Source organism: Staurois parvus, unplaced genomic scaffold (assembly GCF_062004578.1).
Source record: "Staurois parvus isolate SC_StPar_1 unplaced genomic scaffold, SC_StPar_1.0 ptg002764l, whole genome shotgun sequence".
In the NCBI taxonomy this organism is placed as follows: domain Eukaryota; kingdom Metazoa; phylum Chordata; class Amphibia; order Anura; family Ranidae; genus Staurois; species Staurois parvus.
The window spans coordinates 71,537-98,802 of NW_028320560.1; the positions used below are offsets into that span (position 1 = coordinate 71,537).

Sequence of the window (27,266 nt, forward strand, 5' to 3'; positions counted from 1 at the left end):
CAGGAGGGTACAGGCAGTACTCTTGTACCCGGCCCAAGCTCTACCGGGTCGACAGAGTGGCTTGGGCCGAGCTCAGAGTACTCTTCTGTTTCCACCTCCCATCCCTGTCAGTGGAAGAGAGGAAGGTACATGCTGTGAAGGTAGGTAGGTTGTACAGGACCCCCATGATTTCTGATGGTGGCCCTGTATGAATGGGATCATTTCTTCAGGCAGGATCTCGGGGTACATAGTTTTGGTAAATGTAAAGTAGATTGTCTACAGGCATCACAAATAAATTGGTAGATGTCTGCGCATGTACATTGTCACAAATCACCAATACGAGGATGAACCACCAAAACAAGAAATTGTTATAGTTCAAATTAGAGGAAGAAAATGCAGCCCATTGAAAGCTCAGCTCTTTTATCTCTATGTAATGTATGAAGTCACTGCATGCTTCGCCCACACAGGAGTGCGTTATGAAGTCACTGCATGCTTCACCCTCACAGGAGTTCGTTCTGTTGCTGAATGTCTGGCCAAGTCTAAGTTAGAAGAGACTCAGGAACAGGCCCAAGTGCTGCTGGAGCTCCTGGCTCACGGGAACCCCAAGTACCAGACACAAGTGTATAAGGGGCTGATCGCCCTCCTGGCCTGCAACTCCCCCAAAGCCCAACACCTGACCCTGCAAACACTGCGCACTGTGCAGGTAAGTGACATTACACGGGGCTTCCTCCATTTCTCAAAAAAAAAACCTCTGTGTTGTCATAGGTCCAAGGTTTGGCCTCACTAGTAGTAGTTTGTATCTCTGCCCCTCCCACAATGGGGAGATTTCCCTGCAGTAGTTTGTATCTCTGCCCCTCCCACAATGGGGAGATTTCCCCGCAGTAGTTTGTATCTCTGCCCCTCCCACAATGGGGAGGTTTCCCCGCAGTTGTCTGTGTCTCTGCACCTCCCACAATGGGGAGGTTTCCCCGCAGTTGTCTGTGTCTCTGCACCTCCCACAATGGGGAGATTTCCCCGCAGTAGTCTGTGTCTCTGCCCCTCCCACAATGGGGAGATTTCCCCGCAGTAGTCTGTGTCTCTGCCCCTCCCACAATGGTGAGATTTCCCCGCAGTAGTTTGTGTCTCTGCCCCTCCCACAATGGGGAGATTTCCCCGCAGTAGTTTGTGTCTCTGCCCCTCCCACAATGTGGAGGTTTCCCCGCAGTAGTCTGTGTCTCTGCCCCTCCCACAATGGGGAGATTTCCCCGCAGTAGTTTGTGTCTCTGCCCCTCCCACAATGTGGAGATTTCCCCGCAGTAGTCTGTATCTCTGCCCCTCCCAAAATGGAGATTTCCTTGCAGTAGTTTGTGTCTCTGCACCTCCCACAATGGAGATTTCCCCGCAGTAGTTTGTGTCTCTGCCCCTCCCACAATGGAGATTTCCCTGCAGTAGTTTGTGTCGTCCCCCCCCCCCCCCCCCTCCCACAATGTGGAGATTTCCCCGCAGTAGTTTGTGTCTCTGCCCCCCCCACAATGGAGATTTCCTCGCAGTAGTCTGGATCTTTGCCCCTCCCACAATCACTGACCATGTGATAGAAGTCATAGATAATGTAAATATATAAGATAAGTGTGAATTAAACCTTTTTGGCTAAATAAATATCCCCCTCCCACCCGCCAATCTAATCTCCCGCCAATCTAATCTCCCTGCTGCCTCTGCAGATTACCATTGATGTACATATAACATACAGGATAGGAATGTACACAAGGAGTATCTAATGAGCACTGTGATTGGTTGATGATTTGTTTGTATTACTGGCTATTTAATGTGGAGCAGGTAAGTGATTATGTGCCTACACAGTGAAATCCAGATGTCCTGCCCGGCAGGAGGGAGGAATATGTGTAACCAGGATGTCTGTGTTCTCCTGCAGGGAATTGTGCAGACAGCTCACCCGTCTATAACTGAGCCGTTGCTGGCAGTGCTGCAGTCCATGCATCTGGAGGTGCAGTATGAAGGTGGGTGCAGTGTGGTGGTGGGTGCGGTATGGAGGTGGGTGTGGTGTGGTGGTGCGTGCTGTGTGGAGGTGGGTGTGGTGTGCAAGGAGGTGGGTGTGGCAGTGTGGCATGTTGGTGAGCACGGTATAGAGGGGTGTGTGGTGGGTGCGCTATGGGGGAGAGGTGAGTTATGGAGGTTTGTGTGGTATATTGATGTCTGCGGTATAGAGTTGGGTGCGCTATGGAGGTAGAGTATGGAGGGGGGGGGGTGCGGTGTGGTGGGTGTTGTATGGAGGTGAGTGTGGTGTGGAGGGGGTGTGTGGTATGTTGGTGCGTGAAGTGTAGAGGTGGGGGTGTGGTATGTTGGTGGGTGTGGTGTGGAGGGGGTGTGTGGTATGTTGGTGGGCGAAGTGTAGAGGTGGGGGTGGTGTGGAGGTGGGGGTGTGGTGTGGAGGGGTATGTGGTATGTTGGTGGTGCAGTATGGAGGTGGTGTGGAAGGGGGGTGTGGTATGTTGGTGGTGCAGTGTGGGGGTGGTATGTTAGTGCGGTGTAGAGGGGGGTGTGGTGTGGAGGTGGGAGGGTGTGGTATGTTGGTGGTGCGGAGGGGGTGTGGTATGTTGGTGGAGGGGGGGTGGTATGTTGGTGGTGTGGAGGTGGGTTTGGTGTGAAGGTGAGTGTGGTGGTGGGGGTGTGGTATGTTGGTGGTGTGGTGTTGAGGTGAGTGCGGTATGGAGGGAGGTAGGTGTGGTGGAGGTGGTGCGATGTGCAGGTGGGTGATGTGTGGAGGGAGGTGGGTGTGGTATGGAGGTAGGTTCGGTGTGAAGGTGAGTGTGGTGGTGGCGCGGTGTTGAGGTGAGTGCGGTATGGAGGGAGGTGGGTGTGGTGTGGTGGAGGTGGTGCGATGTGCAGGTGGGTGATGTGTGGAGGGGGTGTGGTATGGAGGGAGGTGGGTTCGGTGTGGAGGGGAGTGTGGTGGTGGCACGGTGTTGAGGTGGGTGCGGTGTGGAGGGGTGTGTGGTGGTGGGGGTGTGGAAGGGGGGTGTGGTATGTTGGTGGTGCAGTGTGGAGGTGGGTGTGGTGGTGGGCGTGGTATGGAGGGAGGTGGACTCTGCATTATACAATGTTGCTCAGTATTCTGTCTATTGAAGTCTGAATGTCCAATTGCTGCTCTGGGAATGCTGACACTTGTAGTCCCACAATGTTGTCTGCTGGGAAGGATCAAACACACAGTGCTGTCCTGGGACCTCTGAACTCAGTTTGCAGTTTGTGTGTGCAGCTTTGTATAAAGTGAACACTCCGCCCCCACATTTGAGCCCCACCCCCTCCATGTACGGAGCTATGGACGGCACCCAGAAGGGGGCGGAGCGCTGACTGTTGCTATTTACATACCGATGATGCATTGCCGCCCGTCCCGTGTGTTGTGCTCACCTAGAATTATATAATACAGTTCATTGTGTGACGTTTATAGAAGTATTAGGAGGTGAGGGATCGATAGAGCGCCGCTGAGAGGAGAGAAGTAGTAATAGGAATGATGGCGGAGTGAGCTCTCCATGAGCTGAGCAGAGGTCGGGCAGAGTCGGGGTCGGGCTGGTCGCAGAGGTCGGTATACTCTGGTTTCTCTTCAGATCGAATAAATCTTTCGCCTTTTACTAAAGATTTCCGTGGAGAGGAACAATTATGAGTTTACTCTAATTTTTTGAGGCTCGGAGAGATCCGGGCTAACCTTCCTGGTCAATGATAGAGATGTTACTTAGATTATTATATACATGATAGTGATAGTTATTGATATCACAGGAGGATAGATACATTGTAACAGATCAGTCGGTGAGAATATCAGGAAGTCTCCATTTACATGAAGGATTATGAAATTGCAATAAGAGATGTATGTTTCTATGGTATACAATGGGGCCCCCAATGCTGTGTGATTGTTACACGTCAGAATCGCGTCACAAAACACACAAAGCTTGTTGCCCAGAAAGTAGCGGGATCTTTGGGTGACACGCAGGGCAGCCTATCGCAGTGAATGGACAATATGCAGAAACATGTAAATCAAACCTTCAGAATCGCAAGCGAGAACGCTCCTTCCTGCAACACGATATCTGCATGGGGTCAATGACTAGTAATGTTTCCTGAGAAGAATACATTCATTTGAGAGGTCCCCTGATCCTGGGGGGGGGGGGGGGGGTGAAGAGGGGGACATGGAGCCGGGTTTGGTGTGTTCTGGGGGCCCAATCCCAGGACGATGGTGGACAGAATGACAGCCAGGCAACCAGCATTTCCAGAAGGAAGTCAGCAGTGACAGCCCATGTTGTGTTCATATGTCATGTTTCCATTAAAGGGGTTAAACTCATCTAACGGCCCCTCATCAGCACCGGCCTCTTCCCCTGTGTGCCATCTTCATTGGTTGGCAAGGGATGACATCACTCCTGCACATTCAAGGTGCGGTGTGGAGGGGCGTGAGGTGTGGAGAGCGGTGCAGTATGAAGGTGGGTTCGGTATGGAGGTGGGTGCGGTATGTAGGTGAGTGTGGTGTAGAGGTGAGATTGGAGTGGAGGGGGGTGTGTTATGTTGGGTGCAGTGTGGAGGGAGGTGCAGTATGGTGGTGGGTTTTTTACGTAGGGGAGGGGGATGTTGTATGGTAGTGGGTGTGGTATGGAGGTGGGTACGGTACAGTGGTGGGTGCGGTATGTTGGTGGGTGCTGTGTGGAGGGGGATGTTGTATGATGGTGGGTGTGGTATGGAGGTGGGTGTGGTGTAGAGGTGGGAGTGGTGTGGAGGGGGTGCGGTATGGTGGTGGGTGCAGTACAGAGGGGGATGTTGTATGGTGGGTGCGGTATGGTGGTGGGTGTGGTGTGGAGGGGGGGTGTTATGTTGGTGGGTGCGGTGTGGAAGGGGATGTTGTATGGTGGTGGGTGTGGTATGGAGGTGGGTGCAATATGGAGGTGGGTGTAGTGCTGGGGGTGGTGTGGAGGGGGTGCGGTATGGAGGTGGGCGCGGTATGGAGGTGGGCGCGGTATGGAGGTGGGCGCGGTATGGAGGTGGGCGCGGTATGGTGGTGGGCGCGGTATGGAGGTGGGCGCGGTATGGAGGTGGGTGCGGTATGGAGGTGGGTGTGGTATGTAGGTGAGTGCAGTGTGGAAGGGGATGTTGTATGGTGGTGGGTGTGGTATGGTGGTGGGTGCGGTATGGTGGTGGGTGTGGAGGGGGGTCTGTTATGTTGGTGGGTGCAGTGTGGAAGGGGATGTTGTATGGTGGTGGGTGTGATGTAGAGTTGGGGGTGGTGTGGAGGGGGTGCGGTATGGTGGTGGGTGCAGTACGGAGGGGAATGTTGTATGGTGGTGTAGTATGGAAGTGGGTGCGGTATGGTGGTGGGTGTGGTACGGAGGTGGTTTGGAGGGGGTGCAATGTGCAGGTGGGTGATGCGTGGAGGGGGTGTGGTGTCTGGAGGTGAGTGTGTTGGTGGGGGTGTGGTATGTTGGTGGCACGGTATGGTATGGATGGAGGTGGGTGTGGTATGGATGGAGGTGGGTGTGGTATGGAGAGGGGGCGTTGTTTGGAGGGAGGTGGGTGTGGTATGTTGGTGGCATGGTGTGGAAGGGGGTGTGGTAAGGATTGAGGTGGGCTTGGTAGGGAGGGAGGTGGGCGCGGTTTGGAGGGAGGTGGGCGTGGTATGGAGGGAGGTGGACTCTGTATTATACAATGTTGCTCAGTATTCTGTCTATTGAAGTCTGAATGTCCAGTTGCTGCTCTGGGAATGCTGACACTTGTAGTCCCACAATGTTGTCTGCTGGGAAGGATCACACACACAGTGCTGTCCTGGGACCTCTGAACTCAGCATCTCTCAGCATCTGATTGGTCTGTTTAGTAAATGGTTTGTGTGTGCAGCTTTGTATAAAGTGAACACTCCGCCCCCACATTTGAGCCCCTCCCCCTCCATGTACGGAGCTATGGACGGCAGCGGCCTAGAAGGGGGCGGAGCGCTGACTGTTCCTATTTACATACCGATGATGCATTGCCGCCCGTCCCGTGTGTTGTGCTCACCTAGAATTATATAATACAGTTCCATTGTATGACGTTTATAGAAGTATTAGGAGGTGAGGGATCGATAGAGCGCCGCTGAGAGGAGAGAAGTAGTAATAGGAATGATGGCGGAGTGAGCTCTCCATGAGCTGAGCAGAGGTCGGGCAGAGTCGGGGTCGGGCTGGTCGCAGAGGTCGGTATACTCTGGTTTCTCTTCAGATCGAATAAATCTTTCGCCTTTTACTAAAGATTTCCGTGGAGAGGAACAATTATGAGTTTACTCCAATTTTTTGAGGCTCGGAGAGATCCGGGCTAACCTTCCTGGTCAATGATAGAGATGATGATACTTAGAGAGATCACTATAGGAATGATAATGATTGAGGGGAATGTTATTAGTTATTGATCTCACAGGAGGATAGATACATTGTAACAGATCAGTCGGTGAGAATATCAGGAAGTCTCCATTTACATGAAGGATTATGAAATTGCAATAAGAGATGTATGTTTCTATGGTATACAATGGGGCCCCCAATGCTGTGTGATTGTTACACGTCAGGATCGCGTCACAAAACACACAAAGTAGCCCAGAAAGTAGCGGATCTTCTTTGGGTGACACGCGGGGCAGCCTATCGCAGTGAATGGACAATATGCAGAAACGCATGTAAATCAAACCTTCAGAATCGCAAGCGAGAACGCTCCTTCCTGCAACACGATATCTGCATGGGGTCAATGACTAGTAATGTTTCCTGAGAAGAATACATTCATTTGAGAGGTCCCCTGATCCTGGGGGGGGGTGAAGAGGGGGACATGGGGCCGGGTTTGGTGTGTTCTGGGGGCCCAATCCCAGGACGATGGTGGACAGAATGACAGCCAGGCAACCAGCATTTCCAGAAGGAAGTCAGCAGTGGAAGCCCATGTGGTGTTCATATGTCATGTTTCCATTAAAGGGGTTAAACTCATCTAACGGCCCCTCATCAGCACCGGCCTCTTCCCCTGTGTGCCATCTTCATTGGTTGGCAAGGGATGACATCACTCCTGCACATTCAAGGTGCGGTGTGGAGGGGCGTGAGGTGTGGAGAGGGGTGCAGTATGAATGTGGGTGCGGTATGGAGGTGGGTGCGGTATGTAGGTGAGTGTGGTGTAGAGGTGAGATTGGAGTGGAGGGGGGTGTGTTATGTTGGGTGCAGTGTGGAGGGAGGTGCAGTATGGTGGTGGGTTTTTTACGTAGGGGAGGGGGATGTTGTATGGTAGTGGGTGTGATATGGAGGTGGGTACGGTACAGTGGTGGGTGCGGTATGTTGGTGGGTGCTGTGTGGAGGGGGATGTTGTATGATGGTGGGTGTGGTATGGAGGTGGGTGTGGTGTAGAGGTGGGAGTGGTGTGGAGGGGGTGCGGTATGGTGGTGGGTGCAGTACAGAGGGGGATGTTGTATGGTGGGTGCGGTATGGTGGTGGGTGTGGTGTGGAGGGGGGGTGTTATGTTGGTGGGTGCGGTGTGGAAGGGGATGTTGTATGGTGGTGGGTGTGGTATGGAGGTGGGTGCAATATGGAGGTGGGTGTAGTGCTGGGGGTGGTGTGGAGGGGGTGCGGTATGGAGGTGGGTGCGGTATGTAGGTGGGTGTGGTATGTAGGTGAGTGCAGTGTGGAAGGGGATGTTGTATGGTGGTAAGTGTGGTATGGAGGTGGGGGTGGTGTGGAGGGGGTGCGGTATGGTGGTGGGTGCAGTATGGTGGTGGGTGCAGTATGGTGGTGGGTGTGGTATGGAGGTGGGTGCGGTATGTAGGTGAGTGCAGTGTGGAAGGGGATGTTGTATGGTGGTGGGTGTGGTATGGAGGTGGGGGTGGTGTGGAGGGGGTGCGGTATGGTGGTGGGTGCGATATGGAGGTGAGTGTGGAGGGGGGTCTGTTATGTTGGTGGGTGCAGTGTGGAAGGGGATGTTGTATGGTGGTGGGTGTGATGTAGAGGTGGGGGTGGTGTGGAGGGGGTGCGGTATGGTGGTGGGTGCAGTACGGAGGGGAATGTTGTATGGTGGTGTAGTATGGAAGTGGGTGCGGTATGGTGGTGGGTGTGGTACGGAGGTGGTTTGGAGGGGGTGCGATGTGCAGGTGGGTGATGCGTGGAGGGGGTGTGGTGTGTGGAGGTGAGTGTGTTGGTGGGGGTGTGGTATGTTGGTGGCACGGTATGGTATGGATGGAGGTGGGTGTGGTATGGATGGAGGTGGGTGTGGTATGGAGAGGGGGCGTTGTTTGGAAGGAGGTGGGTGTGGTACGGAGGGAGGTGGGTGTGGTAGGGAGGTGCTGTGTGGAGGTGGTTTGGAGGGGTGCAATGTGGAGGTGGGCGTGGTATGGAGAGGGGGCGTTGTTTGGAGGGAGGTGGGTGTGGTATGTTGGTGGCATGGTGTGGAAGGGGGTGTGGTAAGGATTGAGGTGGGCTTGGTAGGGAGGGAGGTGGGCGCGGTTTGGAGGGAGGTGGGCACGGTATGGAGGGAGGTGGACTCTGTATTATACAATGTTGCTCAGTATTCTGTCTATTGAAGTCTGAGATGTCCAGTTGCTGCTCTGGGAATGCTGACACTTGTAGTCCCACAATGTTGTCTGCTGGGAAGGATCACACACACAGTGCTGTCCTGGGACCTCTGAACTCAGCATCTCTCAGCATCTGATTGGTCTGTTTAGTAAATGGTTTGTGTGTGCAGCTTTGTATAAAGTGAACACTCCGCCCCCACATTTGAGCCCCTCCCCCTCCATGTACGGAGCTATGGACGGCAGCGGCCTAGAAGGGGGCGGAGCGCTGACTTTCTATTTACATACCGATGATGCATTGCCGCCCGTCCCGTGTGTTGTGCTCACCTAGAATTATATAATACAGTTCATTGTGTGACGTTTATAGAAGTATTAGGAGGTGAGGGATCGATAGAGCGCCGCTGAGAGGAGAGAAGTAGTAATAGGAATGATGGCGGAGTGAGCTCTCCATGAGCTGAGCAGAGGTCGGGCAGAGTCCGGGTCGGGCTGGTCGCAGAGGTCGGTATACGCTGGTTTCTCTTCAGATCGAATAAATCTTTCGCCTTTTACTAAAGATTTCCGTGGAGAGGAACAATTATGAGTTTACTCCAATTTTTTGAGGCTCGGAGAGATCCGGGCTAACCTTCCTGGTCAATGATAGAGATGATGATACTCAGAGAGATCACTATAGGAATGATAATGATTGAGGGGAATGTTATTAGTTATTGATCTCACAGGAGGATAGATACATTGTAACAGATCAGTCGGTGAGAATATCAGGAAGTCTCCATTTACATGAAGGATTATGAAATTGCAATAAGAGATGTATGTTTCTATGGTATACAATGGGGCCCCCAATGCTGTGTGATTGTTACACGTCAGAATCGCGTCACAAAACACACAAAGCTTGTTGCCCAGGAAGTAGCGGATCTTCTTTGGGTGACACGCAGGGCAGCCTATCGCAGTGAATGGACAATATGCAGAAACGCATGTAAATCAAACCTTCAGAATCGCAACTGAGAACGCTCCTTCCTGCAACACGATATCTGCATGGGGTCAATGACTAGTAATGTTTCCTGAGAAGAATACATTCATTTGAGAGGTCCCCTGATCCTGGGGGGGGGGGGGTGAAGAGGGGGACATGGAGCCGGGTTTGGTGTGTTCTGGGGGCCCAATCCCAGGACGATGGTGGACAGAATGACAGCCAGGCAACCAGCATTTCCAGAAGGAAGTCAGCAGTGACAGTCCATGTTGTGTTCATATGTCATGTTTCCATTAAAGGGGTTAAACTCACCTAACGGCCCCTCATCAGCACCGGCCTCTTCCCCTGTGTGCCATCTTCATTGGTTGGCAAGGGATGACATCACTCCTGCACATTCGAGGTGCGGTGTGGAGGGGCGTGAGGTGTGGAGAGGGGTGTAGTATGAATGTGGGTTCGGTATGGAGGGGGGTGCGGTACGGTGGTGGGTGCGATATTTAGGTGAGTGTGGTGTGGAGTGGAGGGGGTCCAGTGTGGAGGGGGGTGTGTTATGTTGGGTGCAGTGTGGAGGGAGGTGCAGTATGGTGGTGGGTGTTTTATGGAGGGGAGGGGGATGTTGTATGGTGGTGGGTGTGGTATGGAGGTGGGTGCGGTACAGTGGTGGGTGCGGTATGTAGGTGAGTGTGGTGTGGAGGGGGGTGCGGTGTGGAGGGGGGTGTTATGTTGGTGGGTGCAGTGTGCAGGGGGATGTTGTATGGTGGTGGGTGTGGTACGGAGGTGGGTGCGATATGGAGGTGGGTGTGGTCCTGGGTGTGGTGTAGAGGTGGGGGTGGTGTGGAGGGGGTGCGGTATGGTGGTGGGTGCAGTACAGAGGGGGATGTTGTATGGTGGTGTAGTATGGAAGTGGGTGCGGTATGGTGGTGGGCGTGGTATGGTGGTGGGTGCGATATGGAGGTGGGTGCGGTATGTAGGTGAGTGTGGTGTGGAGGGGGTGCGTTATGTTGGTTGGGTGCGGTGTGGAAGGGGGTGTGGTATGGAGGTGGGTGCGATATGGAGGTGGGTGTGGTGCTGGGGGTGGTGTGGAGGGGGTGTGGTATGGTGGTGGGTGCAGTACGGAGGGGAATGTTGTATGGTGGTGTAGTATGGAAGTGGGTGCGGTATGGTGGTGGGTGTGGTACGGAGGTGGTTTGGAGGGGGTGTGATGTGCAGGTGGGTGATGCGTGGAGGGGGTGTGGTGTGTGGAGGTGAGTGTGTTGGTGGCGAGGTGTGTGGTATGTTGGTGGCACGGTGTGGTATGGATGGAGGTGGGTGTGGTATGGAGAGGGGGCGTTGTTTGGAGGGAGGTTGGTGTGGTATGGAGGGGGTTGCGGTTTGGAGGGAGGTGGGCGTGGTAAGGAGGGAGGTGGACTCTGTATTATACAATGTTGCTCAGTATTCTGTCTATTGAAGTCTGAATGTCCAGTTGCTGCTCTGGGAATGCTGACACTTGTAGTCCCACAATGTTGTCTGCTGGGAAGGATCACACACACAGTGCTGTCCTGGGACCTCTGAACTCAGCATCTCTCAGGATCTGATTGGTCTGTTTAGTAAATGGTCTGTGTGTGCAGCTTTGTGTAAAGTGAACACTCCGCCCCCATACTGGAGCCCCTCCCCCTCCATGTACGGGGCGATGAACGGCACCTTGAACAGGAGAGGGGGGCGGAGCGCTGAATGTTTTTACAATTTACATACCGGTGATGCTTTGCCGACTGTGCCTTCTGATAGTTATTTTGTTTTCTATAAAAGCCCCATTTTATGAAGCCTATAGAAGTATTAGGAGGTGAGGGATCGATAGAGCGCCGCTGAGAGGAGAGAAGTAGTAATAGGAATGATGGCGGAGTGAGCTCTCCATGAGCTGAGCAGAGGTCGGGCAGAGTCGGGGTCGGGCTGGTCGCAGAGGTCGGTATACTCTGGTTTCTCTTCAGATCGAATAAATCTTTCGCCTTTTACTAAAGATTTCCGTGGAGAGGAACAATTATGAGTTTACTCCAATTTTTTGAGGCTCGGAGAGATCCGGGCTAACCTTCCTGGTCAATGATAGAGATGATGATATTTAGTGACACAACTATAGGAATGATAATGATTGAGGGGAATATTATTAATTATTGATCTCACAGGAGGATAGATACATTGTAACAGATCAGTCGGTGAGAATATCAGGAAGTCTCCATTTACATGAAGGATTATGAAATTGCAATAAGAGATGTATGTTTCTATGGTATACAATGGGGCCCCCAATGCTGTGCGATTGTTACACGTCAGAATCGCGTCACAAAACACACAAAGTAGCCCAGAAAGTAGCGGATCTTCTTTGGGTGACACGCGGGGCTAACCTTCCTGGTCAATGATAGAAATGAGAATCCTTTGAGGGGTCACTGTAGAAATGATAATAATTGAGTGAAGTTATTAAATATTGATTATCACAGGATAGATACGTTGTAACAGACCAGTCGGTGAGAGTATCAGGAAGGCCCCATTTACATGAAGGAATATAAAATTGCAACAAAACACGAGATCTACGTTTAAATGGCATAAAATGAAAAGAATACAATGCAGTCACTGCAGGAATGATAGTAATCAGGGAAAAGACATTTATTATTGAGAACTTGAGGAGGATAGATGCAAGGGGCGCGGTGATCAATAGATAATAATTGGGTCATTATTGTGGAGAATGTATCAGGAGGCTGGAGATACTTTGTAACAGATCAGATTCTGTCATCGAGTCGCAGGAAGGCCCCATTACGAGGCAATTTGGAGATGCAGCAAAACATGCAATGCACATCTGCGTGTCGATAAGAACACCGAATGTCACAATCACCCCCGGTTCACATCTGTGCGGGTGGTGCCGCTGCGGATCCGCACGTATATCCGTGTAGCTGCACCACCCGCACAGAGAATTGCGGACCCGCGGGCGGGTGCTATTAGTTGTAAGGCACGCCGCCCGCACTGGGAGACGCAACCGCACTGGGAACCTCGGCTGTGTTTTCAAAAGAAATGCAGGGACTTCTTTCCCTGCGTGTCACGGGCACAGAAGTCCATCCAAATGAATGCGCAAAATGCACGGCCACATAGGTATGAAACCGGGGGTCACACTGCAAAGTGCGCTTAGGAACCAATCAACGCTTGCTGCCCAAAATGGAGCGGGGGCTTCTCTTTGGGTGTCAAACACACAACACGTGTCAATGGAGATGAAAACATTAATTTGAGGGTTCCCCTGGTCCTGGGGGGTGGGTGTGAAGAGGGGGACATGGAGTGAAGTTTGGTGTGTTCTGGGGGTCCAATCCCAGGGAGATGGTGGAGAGGATGACAGCCAGGCAACCAGCATTTCCAAACGGAAATCAGGAGTGAAAGCCCATGTGTTTCTCTCATGGCATGTTTCCATGAACCCCTTCAATCCCGGACACTTTTACCCCCTTCCTACCCAGGCCCATTTTCACCTTTCAGTGCTGTCACGTTGAGCGACAGTTGCACGGTCATGCAACATTTCTATCTTCTTTTTTGCACACAAATAGAGCTATGGGGTTTTTTTTTATTTTATGGTAAATAAACAACAAAGAAATGCGTTTTTTTTTTATTTCTGTTATAACATTTTGCAAATAGATAAACTCTCTTCATACATTTATTCCAAAATGTAATCCACTCAATTTCTTTGCTAAAAAAAAAAACCCAAATCAGTGTTTATTGTTTAGTCTGTAGGAAAGTTATAGAGTCTACAACCAACGGATATATATCTGAAAATCGATCGATCCTGATGTACTGACAGCCAATTTCATTTCTTGAGGCCTTTAAAGTGTCAGGACAGTAAAAATACCCCCCAAATGACCCCTTTTTGGAAAGTAGACACTCCAAGGTATTTAGTTAGAGGCATGGCGAGTTTTTTAAAGTTGTCGTTTTTTGTCACTCCACCTCCTCAAACTCGATCTTTCCAAAACAGAGCTCATACTATTCCCTCCAGCCCGTGCCCCCTCCCCCGACTTCTCCATCAAGATCAATAATACAACCATCATTCCCTCCCCTCATGCCAGGGTACTAGGTGTGATCCTAGACTCCCATCTGTCCTTTCAGCCCCAAATCCAATCACTGTCCAAATCGTGCAGACTTCACCTCCGCAACACCTCCAACCTCCGCAACACCTCCAAGCTCCGCAACATCTCCAACCTCCGCAACACTTCCAAGATACGCCCGTTCTTAACCTCGGAAACTACTAAGCAACTTATTCATTCACTTGTAATATCTTGCCTTGACTATTGCAACTCCCTCCTCATTGGCCGACCTCATCACAGGCTATCCCCTCTTCAGCCTATCATGAATGCTGCTGCCAGACTCATCCACCTTACCAATCGTTCCATATCTGCCATCCCTCCACTGATCTCCATTCAGTGTCCTCCACCCCTCTCTGCCAATCCCTCCACTGATCTCCCTTCAGTGTCCTCCATTCCTCTCTGCCAAACCCTCCACCGGCCTCCAGTCAGTGTCCTCCACCCCTCTCTGCCAATCCCTCCACCGGCCTCCACTCAGTGTCCGCCACCCCTCTCTGCCAATCCCTCCACCGGCCTCCACTCAGTGTCCGCCACCCCTCTCTGCCAATCCCTCCTCCGGCCTCCACTCAGTGTCCTCCACCCCTCTCTGCCAATCCCTCCACTGATCTCCATTCAGTGTCCTCCACCCCTCTCTGCCAATCCCTCCACTGATCTCCTTTCAGTGTCCTCCATTCCTTTCTGCCAATCTCTCCACCGGTCTCCACTCAGTGTTTTCCACCCCTCTCTGCCAATCCCTCCACCGGCCTCCACTCAGTGTCCTCCACCCCTCTCTGCCAATCCCTCCACCGGCCTCCAGTCAGTGTCCTCCACCCCTCTCTGCCAATCCCTCCACTCAGTGTCCTCCACTCCTCCCTGCCAATCCCTCCACTGGCTTCCCATTGCCCAACGAATAAAAGTCAAAACATTAACACACAAAACCATTTAAAACTCCGCCCCCAATTACATCTTCAATCTTGTCTCCAAATATCACCCAAACCGTCCTCTCCGCTCCTCCCATGACCTCTTGCTCTCTAGCTCCCTTGTCTCCTCCTCCCATGCTCGTCTCCAGGACTTCTCCAGAGCCTCCCCCTTTTGCAATTGTACACCCAGAGACTGACAGAGTCCTCCATTTTGTTAAGAAATCTCCATGTTGTCCCTCATTCTCCCTCTCTGTTAATCCACAGGGACATATGTGTGTTGGAAGTGTCGCAGGCAAGCCAGAGCCCAGCAGGGAGCCTTGAGGTGCCTGGTTGTCTGAGAGAGCTGTGCAATATCACACCTCATAAAAGATAACTCAAGCCTTCCCAGGAGTTCAAGGCATTCCAACGAAGCAAGAACCAGATAAACACTTTTAAAATCCATTTTTCCTCTATGTCTCATATCTTGGAATATGAGAGACTTACATAAACACCAGGCATATCGTCAGATTGGCCAAGAGGAGACGAACAGTTTGATAGATCACTCTCCTTGGCTGGAATACATAGGAAAGCAGAAAAGTAGATCTCGTGAACCATTCAGTGTAGAATTTCATATTTCATATCTAATCAATCCTCAGACGTGTCTGCATTATAATCTACCTGTGGATGTCACTTGTGCATATGGAAAGTTATGAGCCAAAATATGAACTAAAAGAGATTTTGGCTCTAGTTTAGGTCTACGCCCAGACCTTCCCGCCCTAAACGGGGTATTGGTCCTTGACTTCAGAGACACCCCCTGCTGGGGAACTACAAATTGGGTTGTCAGGCCTAAGAAAGTTAAGTTGAAGAATTCTCCCTTTTTAACATCAGAACCACCTGGGGAGACCCGCACCCTTTTGCTCTGAAACTTGATCTGCTAACCCAGGACTTTGGCAAGTGCTTTAACTCTCTAACTTCTCTCTGTTATCTCTTTGCTGTGCTGTTGTTCTTTGTATATTTATATATATATATTGGTTACATCTTCCTTCTGTAAATATTTTTATTGCACCCGTTTTCCCTTTTAGTAATAAATCTTTCTTTCTGAAAGTGTTGAACTGTTTCTATAGCTCTTTATTGCAATCTACGAATTCCTGCCTCTAAAAGAGCGCTACTGTGTTTGTTTAACCCTCTGTATAACCGGCCTGCGGTGACCGTGTTATACAGGCGATTATCTCAACCATTATAGTGTTATAACTGATAACGCGAGTTTCCTCTTTCTCTGTACAAAAAGGCAGTGGTGGCAGTGTGAAAGGTTAATTGCGTAATTAACCTACCCAGTAACAATCACATTCAGGCTGCTGGTACATAGATTCTGGTCCAATTAGCCGGAAAATCGTTGTGCAGGGTGCAGCTGGGTGTGGCATTGTTACACACGTGACATCGCGGTTTTAGATTGGCTAGTCCTTCGGTCACAAATTTAGTGAGAAGGGCTGGGGTCTGACGCCGCGTTCGTCACATATTGGTGGCAGCGATCGTGGGATCGTCACATATTGGTGGCAGCGATCCTGGGATTGTCACACCCAGGGGTGGACTGACCATTTGGAAACTCGGGCAGCGCCCGAGGGCCCGGGGGTCAGTAGGGGGCCCCATGAGATGCCCCTGGTACCTTTTTCATAGGCTTTTTTGAGTTTGGGCAAGGACACAGGGGCCCCATGATCCCCTATTGCCCGGGGGCCCCATGAGTTGTCAGTCCGCCCCTGGTCACACCCCCATCCTTTGGAACTCTCTACCACAATCTATCTGACTATCGCCTACTCTGCTCACTTTTAGGCGATCTCTGAAAAGCCCTCTCTTCAGGGAAGCCTATCCTGCCTTCAGCTAATAACCGAATCTTCTAATCCTTCAAGCAGTGGATTCTTCTTCTCCCGCAGCACTTTCCTATGGAGACCTTCTCTGGGCCCACTTACCCAGACCCAGTGGTCGGAAAGGTGGTGGAGTTGGTTTGCTTCTATCCCTGTAGAAAATCTAATGGTGGTGCTCCGAATAGTGTAGTAAGATTACGCACTCACCAGATGCGTAATGTAAGTACGTGTTGTATAAACCAGCAGAAGCCTCCTTAAAGGTCTGGTCTGGGGCAGTGGCAATCCTACCTCTGGGTGGGTAGTGTCGTCTGGAGCTCACAGGAATGTTTAGGATCCAGCTGGTCAGAGGTCCCTTTAAGGGCTGGATGGGTGCAGATGCCTGGGTACAGGAACTTCCTCCTCTGGAATCTTTAGATGGCTGGATCAGACAGGCTCTATGGATAGATAACTGGAGCGGTAGAATGGAACACACGGTGGCCTCACCTGCTGCCTCGCACTGACCGCTCTCCCTGCCGCTCAGCGTCCTCGCGCCATCAGGGAAGCCTATCCCGCCCTCAGCTAGTAACGGAATCTTCTACTCCTCCTACCAGTCCATCCCCCACAGTTATTACCTTTTGTACCACCAGCCCCTCGCTCTTAGATTGTAAGCTCCCAGGATCAGGGCCCTCATAACCCTCTTGTATTGAACTGTATTGTTGCTGTATTGTCTCCCGTTATATTGTATATTGTTTGGCGCCATATAAATCCTGTATAATAATACCTCACATTTACATTTACATTTATGTATGGGGGTTGGGGGTGCTTTTGTTTTAATTTTTTTTATTATGTTTAATATTTATTTATTTTATTACAATTTAAAGTTTTCAAACATTTATTTTTAACTTCATTGGTATCCCAAGGATATGTGATATCCCTATGTGTTAGCAGGTAACGGGTCCTCGTTATGGAGACATCAGGGGCCTGATCAAGCATGTTGGCGCGGGGGGGGGGGGTAGGTTCTTCTCTTCTCACTGTGAAAGTGCCCAGATTACATTTACTAAACAGCCAATTGCCATCTGGAAAAAAAAAAAAAAAAAAAAAAAAAAGATCATGGCTGCAGCTGCACCACTTGATGTCCAGGACAGGCTGAGGACAAGTGGTTGATGTACATTGAACAAATGTTCGAACTTTCCCATGACTGCAGTGTCTGCTGCATAGAGTTAGCAGTGCTCTGATTTTACTTGTTGTGGAACCGCAAGGCCCAGCACACACTGGTGGGAGATTGCAGTCCCTGCTGTGCAGTTTTACAAATACTAGAAGGTTTGCTCATTGTTGCATTTTGATTGGTTGCAGCTCTGCAGCTGATTCGGGAGCTGATGGTCACCGATGTGCGGCTGGCACTGCTGAAAGGACTCGTATCTCTCCTTATGACGTCACGGAGAGAGAACACGAAGAATCGCCCGCAGATCCTGGATGGTATGTATGAGAAGACAACACTCAGTGTGACATCCTGACAGCACATGACTACAGGGAGCCAATCATACCTCTGCACTCTCAGGTTCTGAAATAGAAACTGAACCCAAAGAAGAAATCCAGACATTTGATTTATATGAGATGAGAAACTATTAGTGTTTCTTTTTCTTTCTTTTTTTTTTAATGCTGTCAGTCTCTCTGTTGGAGAGATTTCTTCTTCTTTTTTCCTGTTTGGTCACCCATACAGGGAGTGAGGTAAATCTCCCCAGCAGGGGTCACCCATACAGGGAGTGAGGTAAATCTCCCCAGCAGGGGGTCACCCATACAGGGAGTGAGGTAAATCTCCCCAGCAGGGATGCAAATGGCAACGTGATGCTGAGCCTCCATGATTGAAAGTACTGAAATGCAATGAATGAAAAGGGGCGAGGCGAGGCAGAGTCAGGCTGGAGTAGAAAAAATATTCCGTATTTTTCATGCCATAAGATTCACCTGACTATAAGACGCACCTAGGTTTTAGAGGAGGTAAACAAGAAAAAAAATATTCTGAACCAATGGACTGCAGACATAGTACAGGAAATGACCAGAGACTGCGGATGTACTACAGGAGATGACCAGAGACTGCAGACACAGCACAGGAGATGACCAGAGACTGCGGACACAACACAGGAGATGACCAGAGACTGCAGACACAGTACAGGAGATGACCAGAGACTGCGGACACAGTACAGGGATGACCAGAGACTGCGGACACAGTACAGGAGATGACCAGAGACTGCAGACACAGTACAGGAGATGACCAGAGACTGCGGACACAGCACAGGAGATGACCAGAGACTGCAGACACAGTACAGGAGATGACCAGAGACTGCGGACACAGTACAGGAGATGACCAGAGACTGCGGACAGAGTACAGGAAATGACCAGAGACTGTGGACACAGTACAGGAGATGACCAGAGACTGCGGACACAGTACAGGAAATGACCAGAGACTGTGGACATAGTACAGGAGATGACCAGAGACTGCGGACACAGTACAGGAAATGACCAGAGACTGTGGACACAGTACAGGAGATGACCAGAGACTGCGGACATAGTACATGAGATGACCAGAGACTGCGGACACAGTACAGGAGATGACCAGAGACTGCGGACATAGTACAGGAGATGACCAGAGACTGCGGACACAGTACAGGAGATGACCAGAGACTGCAGACACAGTACAGGAGATGACCGGAGACTGCGGACATAGTACAGGAGATGACCAGAGACTGCGGACACAGTACAGGAGATGACCAGAGACTGCGGACACAGTACAGGAGATGACCAGAGACTGCGGACATAGTACAGGGCATGACCAGAGACTGCGGACATAGTACAGGAGATGACCAGAGACTGCGGACACAGTACAGGAGATGACCAGAGACTGCGGACACAGTACAGGAGATGACCAGAGACTGCGGACACAGTACAGGAGATGACCAGAGACTGCGGACACAGTACAGGAGATGACCGGAGACTGCGGACACAGTACAGGAGATGACCAGAGACTGCGGACACAGTACAGGAGATGACCGGAGACTGCGGACACATTACAGAAATCACATTCATTTTAAACTCGAATGTTAAAAGCAAAAGACAATTTTTGAACGACATTCCTTCATTCAGCGAATGTTCAAAGAATTTTCTCATGACTTTTCATACAAATATTCTCATCTGAAAATCTACACGTGTATGACCAGCTTAAGCCGTTTCATTCCAGGAGTGAATCCGGTACAACTGAAGGGGAAGTCAGGGGTCAGCATTAACATTTGCAGGAAGGATCCCTCACTAGTTTCTCTCCTGTGAATGTTGTGCAGAAATGCACTTTAACCGCTTCCCGACCACTCTATAAGAGAAACACTGTTACAGGGCGGCAGGGGTGTGCACAATCACAAATATATGTGATTTTGCATTCCTGGCTAGGAGGCGCGCACCCTACCCGCGCCACCATTCTCGGCCGCCAATCACTGGGTCCCAGCCGGTAATTACCCATCAGTGCCCAGTGATTACCGAGCATCTCCGACAGGGAGGAAGACTGTTAGCAAACAGTCAGCTCGGGCATCCTGATTAGTGTGCTTACAGTGAAGCACCCCCCCCACTCCGCCCCCTTGTAAAACACTCCCTACACACAGTTAACCCTTTGATCGGCCCTCATATTAACCCCTTTCCTGCCCAGTGTCATTAGTAGTGTCAGTGCTGTTTTTTAGCACTGATCACTGTACTGGTGTCACTAGGGATGTCAGTGACACCAAGTCAGTTCCCACTCAGTGTTAGAATGTCTCGTTAAAAGTCGCTGATCGCCGCCATTACTAGTAGAAAAAAAATAAATCCCATTATCTATACCGCCATTTGTGGACGCTATAACTTTCACGTAAACCAATTAATTTACACATATCGGGATTTTTTTTTTAGCAAAGACGAGCGGGAGACATTTTGCTGTAAATTTATGACGAAATTTTATTTTTTTAAATTTTTTACTGGAAGTGTTTAAGCACTCGCCCTCCAGAGGACTGCCCCCCCCCCCCCGCCTTCCTGACCAGGCCGTTTTTTGCGTTATGGCGCTGTGTTACTTTATCTGACAATTGCGCAGTCATGCAACGCTGCACCCAAATTACATTTTACATCCTTTTTTTCCCACGAACTGAGCTTTCTTAAGGTGGTATTTGATCACGTGTGCAGGGTTTTTTTTTGTGCTAGAAGCAAAAAAAGACCGACAATAATGAGAAAAAAAAACCAATATTTTGGACTTTTTGCTATTAAACATGACCAGAAAAAAATGTCAAAAATCAAATTTTGTCATGAATTTCAGCCCAAATTTATTCTGCTCCGTGTCTTTGCTAAAAAAAACAATTCTGATAAATTAATTGGTTTACGTGAAAGTTATAGTGTCTACAAATGGCGGTATAGATTCTGTGATTTTATTTAATTTTTTTTTTCCTACTAGTAATGGCGGCGATCAGCAACTTTTAGCTGGACTGCGACGGGCATTCTGACACTGGGGGGGAACTAACTTGGTGTCACTGACATCCCCAGTGACACCAATACAGTAATCAGTGCTAAAAAACAGCACTGACACTGTACTAATGGCACTGGGCAGGAAGGGGTTAACATGAGAGGGCGATCAAAGGGTTAGCTGTGTGTAGAAAATGTTTTAATAGGGGGCAAAGTGGGGGTGTGTGCTTCACTGTAAACACACTGATCGGGATGGCTGTGCTGTGCAGTGTGCCCAAGCTGACGGAGGAAGACGGTAAACAAAACGGTAATCATCGGCCGGGACCCGGTGATTGACATCCACAGCTGCGAATGGCGGCACGGGTAGGGCGCGCGCGCAGCTCGTGCGCGCGCCCTACCTGGAAATGCAAAATCATGTATATATACGTTATTTTGCACACCTGTGCTGCCCTGTAGCAGTATATCTGCTATACGGCGGCAGGTAAGCGGTTAATAGCAAAAAGTCCAAAATATTGTTTTTTCCTCAAAATTGTCAGTCTTTTTTTTTTTTTAAGCAAAAAAAATTAAAAAATCACATAGGCAATCAAATACCACCGAAAAAAAACTAAATTTGTGGGAAAAAAAGGACGTAAATTTCATTTAGATGCAGCGTTGCACAACCGCGCAATTGTCAGATAAAGTAATGCAGCGCCGTATCGCAAAAGATGGCCTGGTCAGGAAGGGGGGAAATCCTCAGGAGGGGGAGGGGTTTAAATGCCATAAAAGTGTACAGTGAGTAAAAATGATCACAGAGCTGCGAAGATAAACCTAACCTCTGGATCCAACGGACTTCTATCGGTGCTGCCAGGAAGTCCGCGGTGCACATAATGGAATCCAGTGGGAAGTAATTCCTCCTCACCGCAGAGAGATTTCCTCTTATATCTTCCTGCGCTTCCGGGACAGAATACAATAATAGCGGAAAGCGCGCTCTAATCCGGCGTTTATCTTACATAGTTACATAGTTAGTCCGGCTGAAAAAAGACAAAAGTCCATCCAGTTCAACCATTAAAATAACAAAAAAAAAAAAAACAGCTATAATAATTAAAAAAAAAAAATTATAATATTAAAAAAAAAAAGTTATAATTAAATAAAAAAAAAAAAAAATTATAATATTAAAAAAAAGTTATAATTAAAAAAAATTAAAAAAAAATATTATTTTAAAAGAAAAAAAAAGTTATAATTAACTAAAAATAAAAAAAATATAATATTAAAAAAAAAAGTTATAATTAAAAAAATAAAAAAAATTATAATATTAAAAAAAAGTTATAATTAAAAAAAAATTAAAAAAAATATTATTTTAAAAGAAAAAAAAAGTTATAATTAACTAAAAATAAAAAAAAAATATAATATTAAAAAAAAAAGTTATAATTAAAAAAATAAAAAAAATTATAATATTAAAAAAAAGTTATAATTAAAAAAAAATTAAAAAAAATATTATTTTAAAAGAAAAAAAAAAGTTATAATTAACTAAAAATAAAAAATATATAATATTAAAAAAAAAAGTTATAATTAAAAAAATAAAAAAAATTATAATATTAAAAAAAAGTTATAATTAAAAAAAATTTAAAAAAAATATTATTTTAAAAGAAAAAAAAAGTTATAATTAACTAAAAATAAAAAATATATAATATTAAAAAAAAAAGTTATAATTAAAAAAATAAAAAAAATTATAATATTAAAAAAAAGTTATAATTAAAAAAAAATTAAGAAAAATATTATTTTAAAAGAAAAAAAAAGTTATAATTAACTAAAAATAAAAAAAATATAATATTAAAAAAAAAAGTTATAATTAAAAAAATAAAAAAAATTATAATATTAAAAGAAAAAAAAAAAGAAGTTATCTGTCTTCTCTTGCAATGCAGCAGGTTGCTCCAGTCATATTCTAATACAAAGCTTTATTTGTTCTGCTTTTTGTTTAGACCCGACAGCTCCCCAAATTTCGGAACCTTTGCCGATGTTTATTCAGCAAGCCGCCTCTGCTAAAGCCATCGGGTATGTACGAGAGGCGGTGATGAGATAGGTGAACCTAATAGGCTGATTGGTTAACAGAGTCCAAGGAGCAAAGAGCACCGACCAGCTTCTGCATAGTTTTCAGCCTTTTGGCCATCCCCCCCCCCGCTGTTGTTTTGCCCCCTCCCCCCCACATACACACCCCCTCCCTCCTATTGTCCCCACCTCCCTTCTGTCCTACCTACTGTTGCCCCCACTTCCCCCTGTGCTGTCCTCCTGATGTCTTCCCTCCTGTTGTCCTTCCCCTGCTGTTCTACACTCACTGTCCCCGCCCCCGCAGACACAGGTGAAGAGTAATCCGATTGGATGGTTGCAGGATGTTGGCACGGGAGTCCCCCCAGCTGTGCGAGGATCTGATCCAGCTGAGAGTCGTCCATCACCTGCTGTACGCCATGGGGAACACGGAGCACACAGACAGCCAGAGACAGGCCAGCCTGACCTTGGAGGTGAGGGGCCACTCTCACAGTGTATAGGGAGGGGCGTGTGTGTTGGGGGGGGTTCACAGGGGGGGGGGTGAGATTCAGAACATAAACAGGAACGACTGTTACAATGCAAATCTCTTTGACATGTTTTTTTTTTCAGCATTTAATATACTGTGGAAGGGTTGGGACCTCTGTGAGGTTTTGATTGATGTCTGACCCCGCTGGAGGGACTCGTCCTATCTCTGTCTGACCCCACTGGAGGGACTCGTCCTATCTCTGTCTGACCCCACAGGAGGGACTCGTCCTATCTCTGTCTGACCCCGCTGGAGGGACTCGTCCTATCTCTGTCTGACCCCGCTGGAGGGACCCGTCCTATTTCTGTCTGACCCCGCAGGAGGGACTCGTCCTATCTCTGTCTGACCCCGCTGGAGGGACTCGTCCTATCTCTGGAGGGACTCGTCCTATCTCTGTCTGACCCCGCAGAAGGGACTCGTCCTATCTCTGTCTGACCCCGCAGGAGGGACTCGTCCTATCTCTGTCTGACCCCGCAGGAGGGACTCGTCCTATCTCTGTCTGACCCCTCTGGAGGGACTCGTCCTATCTCTGGAGGGACTCGTCCTATCTCTGTAGGGACTCGTCCTATCTCTGTCTGACCCCGCTGGAGGGACTCGTCCTATCTCTGTCTGACCCCGCTGGAGGGACTCGTCCTATCTCTGTCTGACCCCGCTGGAGGGACTCGTCCTATCTCTGTCTGACCCCGCTGGAGGGACTCGTCCTATCTCTGTCTGACCCCGCTGGAGGGACTCGTCCTATCTCTGTCTGACCCCACAGGAGGGACTCGTCCTATCTCTGTCTGACCCCGCTGGAGGGACTCGTCCTACCTCTGTCTGACCCCGCTGGAGGGACTCGTCCTATCTCTGTCTGACCCCTCTGGAGGGACTCGTCCTACCTCTGTCTGACCCCACTGGAGGGACTCATCCTATCTCTTTCTGACCCCGCTGGAGCGACTCGTCCTATCTCTGTCTGACCCCGCTGGAGGGACTCGTCCTATCTCTGTCTGACCCCGCTGGAGGGACACGTCCTATCTCTGTCTAACCCCGCTGGAGGGACTCGTCCTATCTCTGACCCCGCTGGAGGGACTCGTCCTATCTCTGTCTGACCCCGCTGGAGGGACTCGTCCTATCTCTGACCCCGCTGGAGGGACTCGTCCTATCTCTGTCTGACCCCGCTGGAGGGCCTCGTCCTATCTCTGTCTGACCCCACAGGAGGGACTCGTCCTATCTCTGTCTGACCCCGCAGGAGGGACTCGTCCTATCTCTGTCTGACCCCGCAGGAGGGACTCGTCCTATCTCTGTCTGACCCCGCTGGAGGGACTCGTCCTATCTCTGTCTGACCCCGCAGGAGGGACTCGTCCTATCTCTGTCTGACCCCTCTGGAGGGACTCGTCCTATCTCTGTCTGACCCCGCCGGAGGGACTCGTCCTATCTCTATCTGACCCCTCTGGAGGGACTCGTCCTATCTCTGTCTGACCCCGCTGGAGGGCCTCGTCCTATCTCTGTCTGACCCCACAGGAGGGACTCGTCCTATCTCTGTCTGACCCCGCTGGAGGGACTCATCCTATCTCTGTCTGACCCCGCTGGAGGGACTCATCCTATCTCTGTCTGACCCCGCTGGAGGGCCTCGTCCTATCTCTGTCTGACCCCACAGGAGGGACTCGTCCTATCTCTGTCTGACCCCGCTGGAGGGACTCATCCTATCTCTGTCTGACCCCGCTGGAGGGCCTCGTCCTATCTCTGTCTGACCCCACAGGAGGGACTCGTCTTATCTCTGTCTGACCCCGCTGGAGGGACTCATCCTATCTCTGTCTGACCCCACAGGAGGGACTCGTCTTATCTCTGTCTGACCCCGCTGGAGGGACTCGTCCTATCTCTGTCTGACCCCGCTGGAGGGACTCGTCCTATCTCTGTCTGACCTCGCCGGAGGGACTCGTCCTATCTCTGTCTGACCCCGCAGGAGGGACTCGTCCTATCTCTGTCTGACCCCGCCGGAGGGACTCGTCCTATCTCTATCTGACCCCTCTGGAGGGACTCGTCCTATCTCTGTCTGACCCCGCCGGAGGGACTCGTCCTATCTCTATCTGACCCCGCAGGAGGGACTCGTCCTATCTCTGTCTGACCCCGCCGGAGGGACTCGTCCTATCTCTGTCTGACCCCGCCGGAGGGACCCGTCCTATCTCTGTCTGACCCAATGACCATTGGCACTGGGATTGGAAGAGGTGGCCGGTGCTGGGGGGTGATGATCTGCAGAGCAGACCAGTCCTATAGTGCCTAGATATTGGTCGTATACTGTATATAGGTTAATGACGGTAAGTGGCCATATATGTATAAAGGTAACAGGTGGTTAGTGGTCATACATACAGTGGTCACTGGGTGAGGACTCTGGATGGTAAGAGAATTCTGTTGGTCACATATGTAAGTTTTATTTACTAAAAACCTGCCAAAAAATATCTCCTGTTACTCTAGCCCAGGGGTATCAAACTCACGGCCCTTCAGCTGTTGCCAAACTACAAGTCCCATCATGCCTCTGCCTCTGGGAGTCATGCTTGTAACTGGCAATCTTGCAATGCCTCATGGGACTTGTAGTTTGGTAACAGCTGGAGGGCCGCCAGTTTGACACCCGTGCATAGACGTAAGGCAGCTCAGAAAAATGTGTTTTATTGTGTCCGACTCATAGTCCGGCGGCAACTCAAAAATGTGAATTTTAGGAATAGGAAGGCTCAATCCCCCCAGGGGGAATACAGACGGCATTTAATACCTGACAGAGAGTCTAATGCAGGCCATAGATGGGTCAAAAATCGGCCATTTAAAAAAAAAAAAAAACGAAAAATCGGACGTTCCATCGACCTACATTACCACCAACGGTAAAAAAATCGGCCAATTTTTATCCTGTCTATGGCCGGCATTTTACCCCAATAATTACTTCTGTCCCTTGCAGAGACGGGAGCAATACATAATAATAATAAGAAGAAGAATTCCAGTCCGCTATTATATTTTACTTGAAAGTCTTGCGGTTGCAACAATGTATCCATTTGTATCCATTTCGGATACAGATGTTTTTATTTGGATCCAAATGGATACATTGTTGCAAGACTTTTCATATAAAATATAATAGCGGACTGGAATTCTTCTTATTATTTTTATTCTTCTTCTTCCTCTTTTTCTTCTTCTTGCAGGTCACGGCTCATGTGCAGATTTTTTATCAGTAAAACGATTTGCCCATCATTGCTGGGAAAATCAGACCGATCGTCAAAATCGGCCGCAAATTTTCCAACATGCCCGACAAAAAAAATTTGCAAAAAGCCCAAAAAACGGCCAACCAATTAACCCACTAACAGTGCGAAAATCGGCCGATTTTTTTTTTTTTCGACTGAAAAATCGGCCGATTTTAGACCCGTCTATGGCCGGCATAACCCTTCAGTAAATTATTATAGACATTGAGGCAGCTCCTATTGGTTGTTGTGGGATTTCCTCTTGTGTGCTGATTGGATGGGGTGTATGCGAGCTGACAGATGTCTCCTCCCCTCATTGCAGTATTTTGTGTCGTCGTTTCCTACGGTGGAGGAAGATGTGCGGACAGCAATCGGGGAGAAACTATTCCGCATGCTGATGGTAAGATTATATCCGTCATGGGGATTTCCTTGGGAAGGCTTTGCCATTGTTCCCAGTCACATGGCCGCCAGACACAATGGGACTCATTGATAGCAGAGCCTAATGCAGGCCATACAGAACGATTTTTCGTCCGAAAATCATACTGTAATCCAATGGTGCCTCCAACGATTTCAAAAGTCGGTTGTTTTTCACTAATTTTCCAGCATGCCTGATGAACGAAATGGGGAAGAACCATGAAAATCGGCCGATCGGCCGATGCCACTTACAGAGCGAAAATCGGCCGATTATTCTTAGGTCCAATTTTCGGACGAAAATCATTCGGTATTCGAATCGTGTATGGCCTGCATTAGAACAACACTTTCTGTGTTGAAACAAAAAGAAAGCGCACCAACCTTGTGCTTTACCGCAATACGAAACTT

The 27,266-nt window shown here is 49.2% G+C and overlaps 1 protein-coding gene and 4 non-coding genes across 6 annotated transcripts in view; all 5 read left to right on the plus strand.

Moving 5' to 3' along the window:
• The window catches only part of LOC149429160 (armadillo-like helical domain containing protein 1), a 38,731-nt gene extending 11,793 nt beyond the window's left edge, over positions 1-26,938 (plus strand). Inside the window, exons 5-10 of one of the 2 annotated variants that reach the window (XM_089666664.1) lie at positions 486-682; positions 1,886-1,970; positions 17,598-17,720; positions 22,667-22,739; positions 23,074-23,203; positions 26,770-26,938. In XM_089666664.1, coding sequence (XP_089522790.1) covers positions 486-682; positions 1,886-1,970; positions 17,598-17,720; positions 22,667-22,739; positions 23,074-23,203; positions 26,770-26,937 — 776 coding nt within the window. In that variant the 3' untranslated portion in view covers position 26,938. Of the gene's footprint in view, positions 1-485; positions 683-1,885; positions 1,971-17,597; positions 17,721-22,666; positions 22,740-23,037; positions 23,204-26,769 lie in introns of those variants that run through there. The other variant, XM_089666665.1, reaches the window with a different exon arrangement.
• Positions 3,556-3,670, plus strand: LOC149429161 (U5 spliceosomal RNA). The gene has a single exon (XR_016310591.1). It is a non-coding gene; the product is annotated as a U5 spliceosomal RNA (small nuclear RNA).
• Positions 6,170-6,284, plus strand: LOC149429162 (U5 spliceosomal RNA). The gene has a single exon (XR_016310589.1). It is a non-coding gene; the product is annotated as a U5 spliceosomal RNA (small nuclear RNA).
• LOC149429163 (U5 spliceosomal RNA) lies at positions 8,996-9,110 on the plus strand. Its single transcript, XR_016310592.1, has one exon. It is a non-coding gene; the product is annotated as a U5 spliceosomal RNA (small nuclear RNA).
• On the plus strand, positions 11,394-11,508 carry LOC149429164 (U5 spliceosomal RNA). The gene has a single exon (XR_016310590.1). It is a non-coding gene; the product is annotated as a U5 spliceosomal RNA (small nuclear RNA).
• Positions 26,939-27,266: the final 328 nt, after the last annotated feature.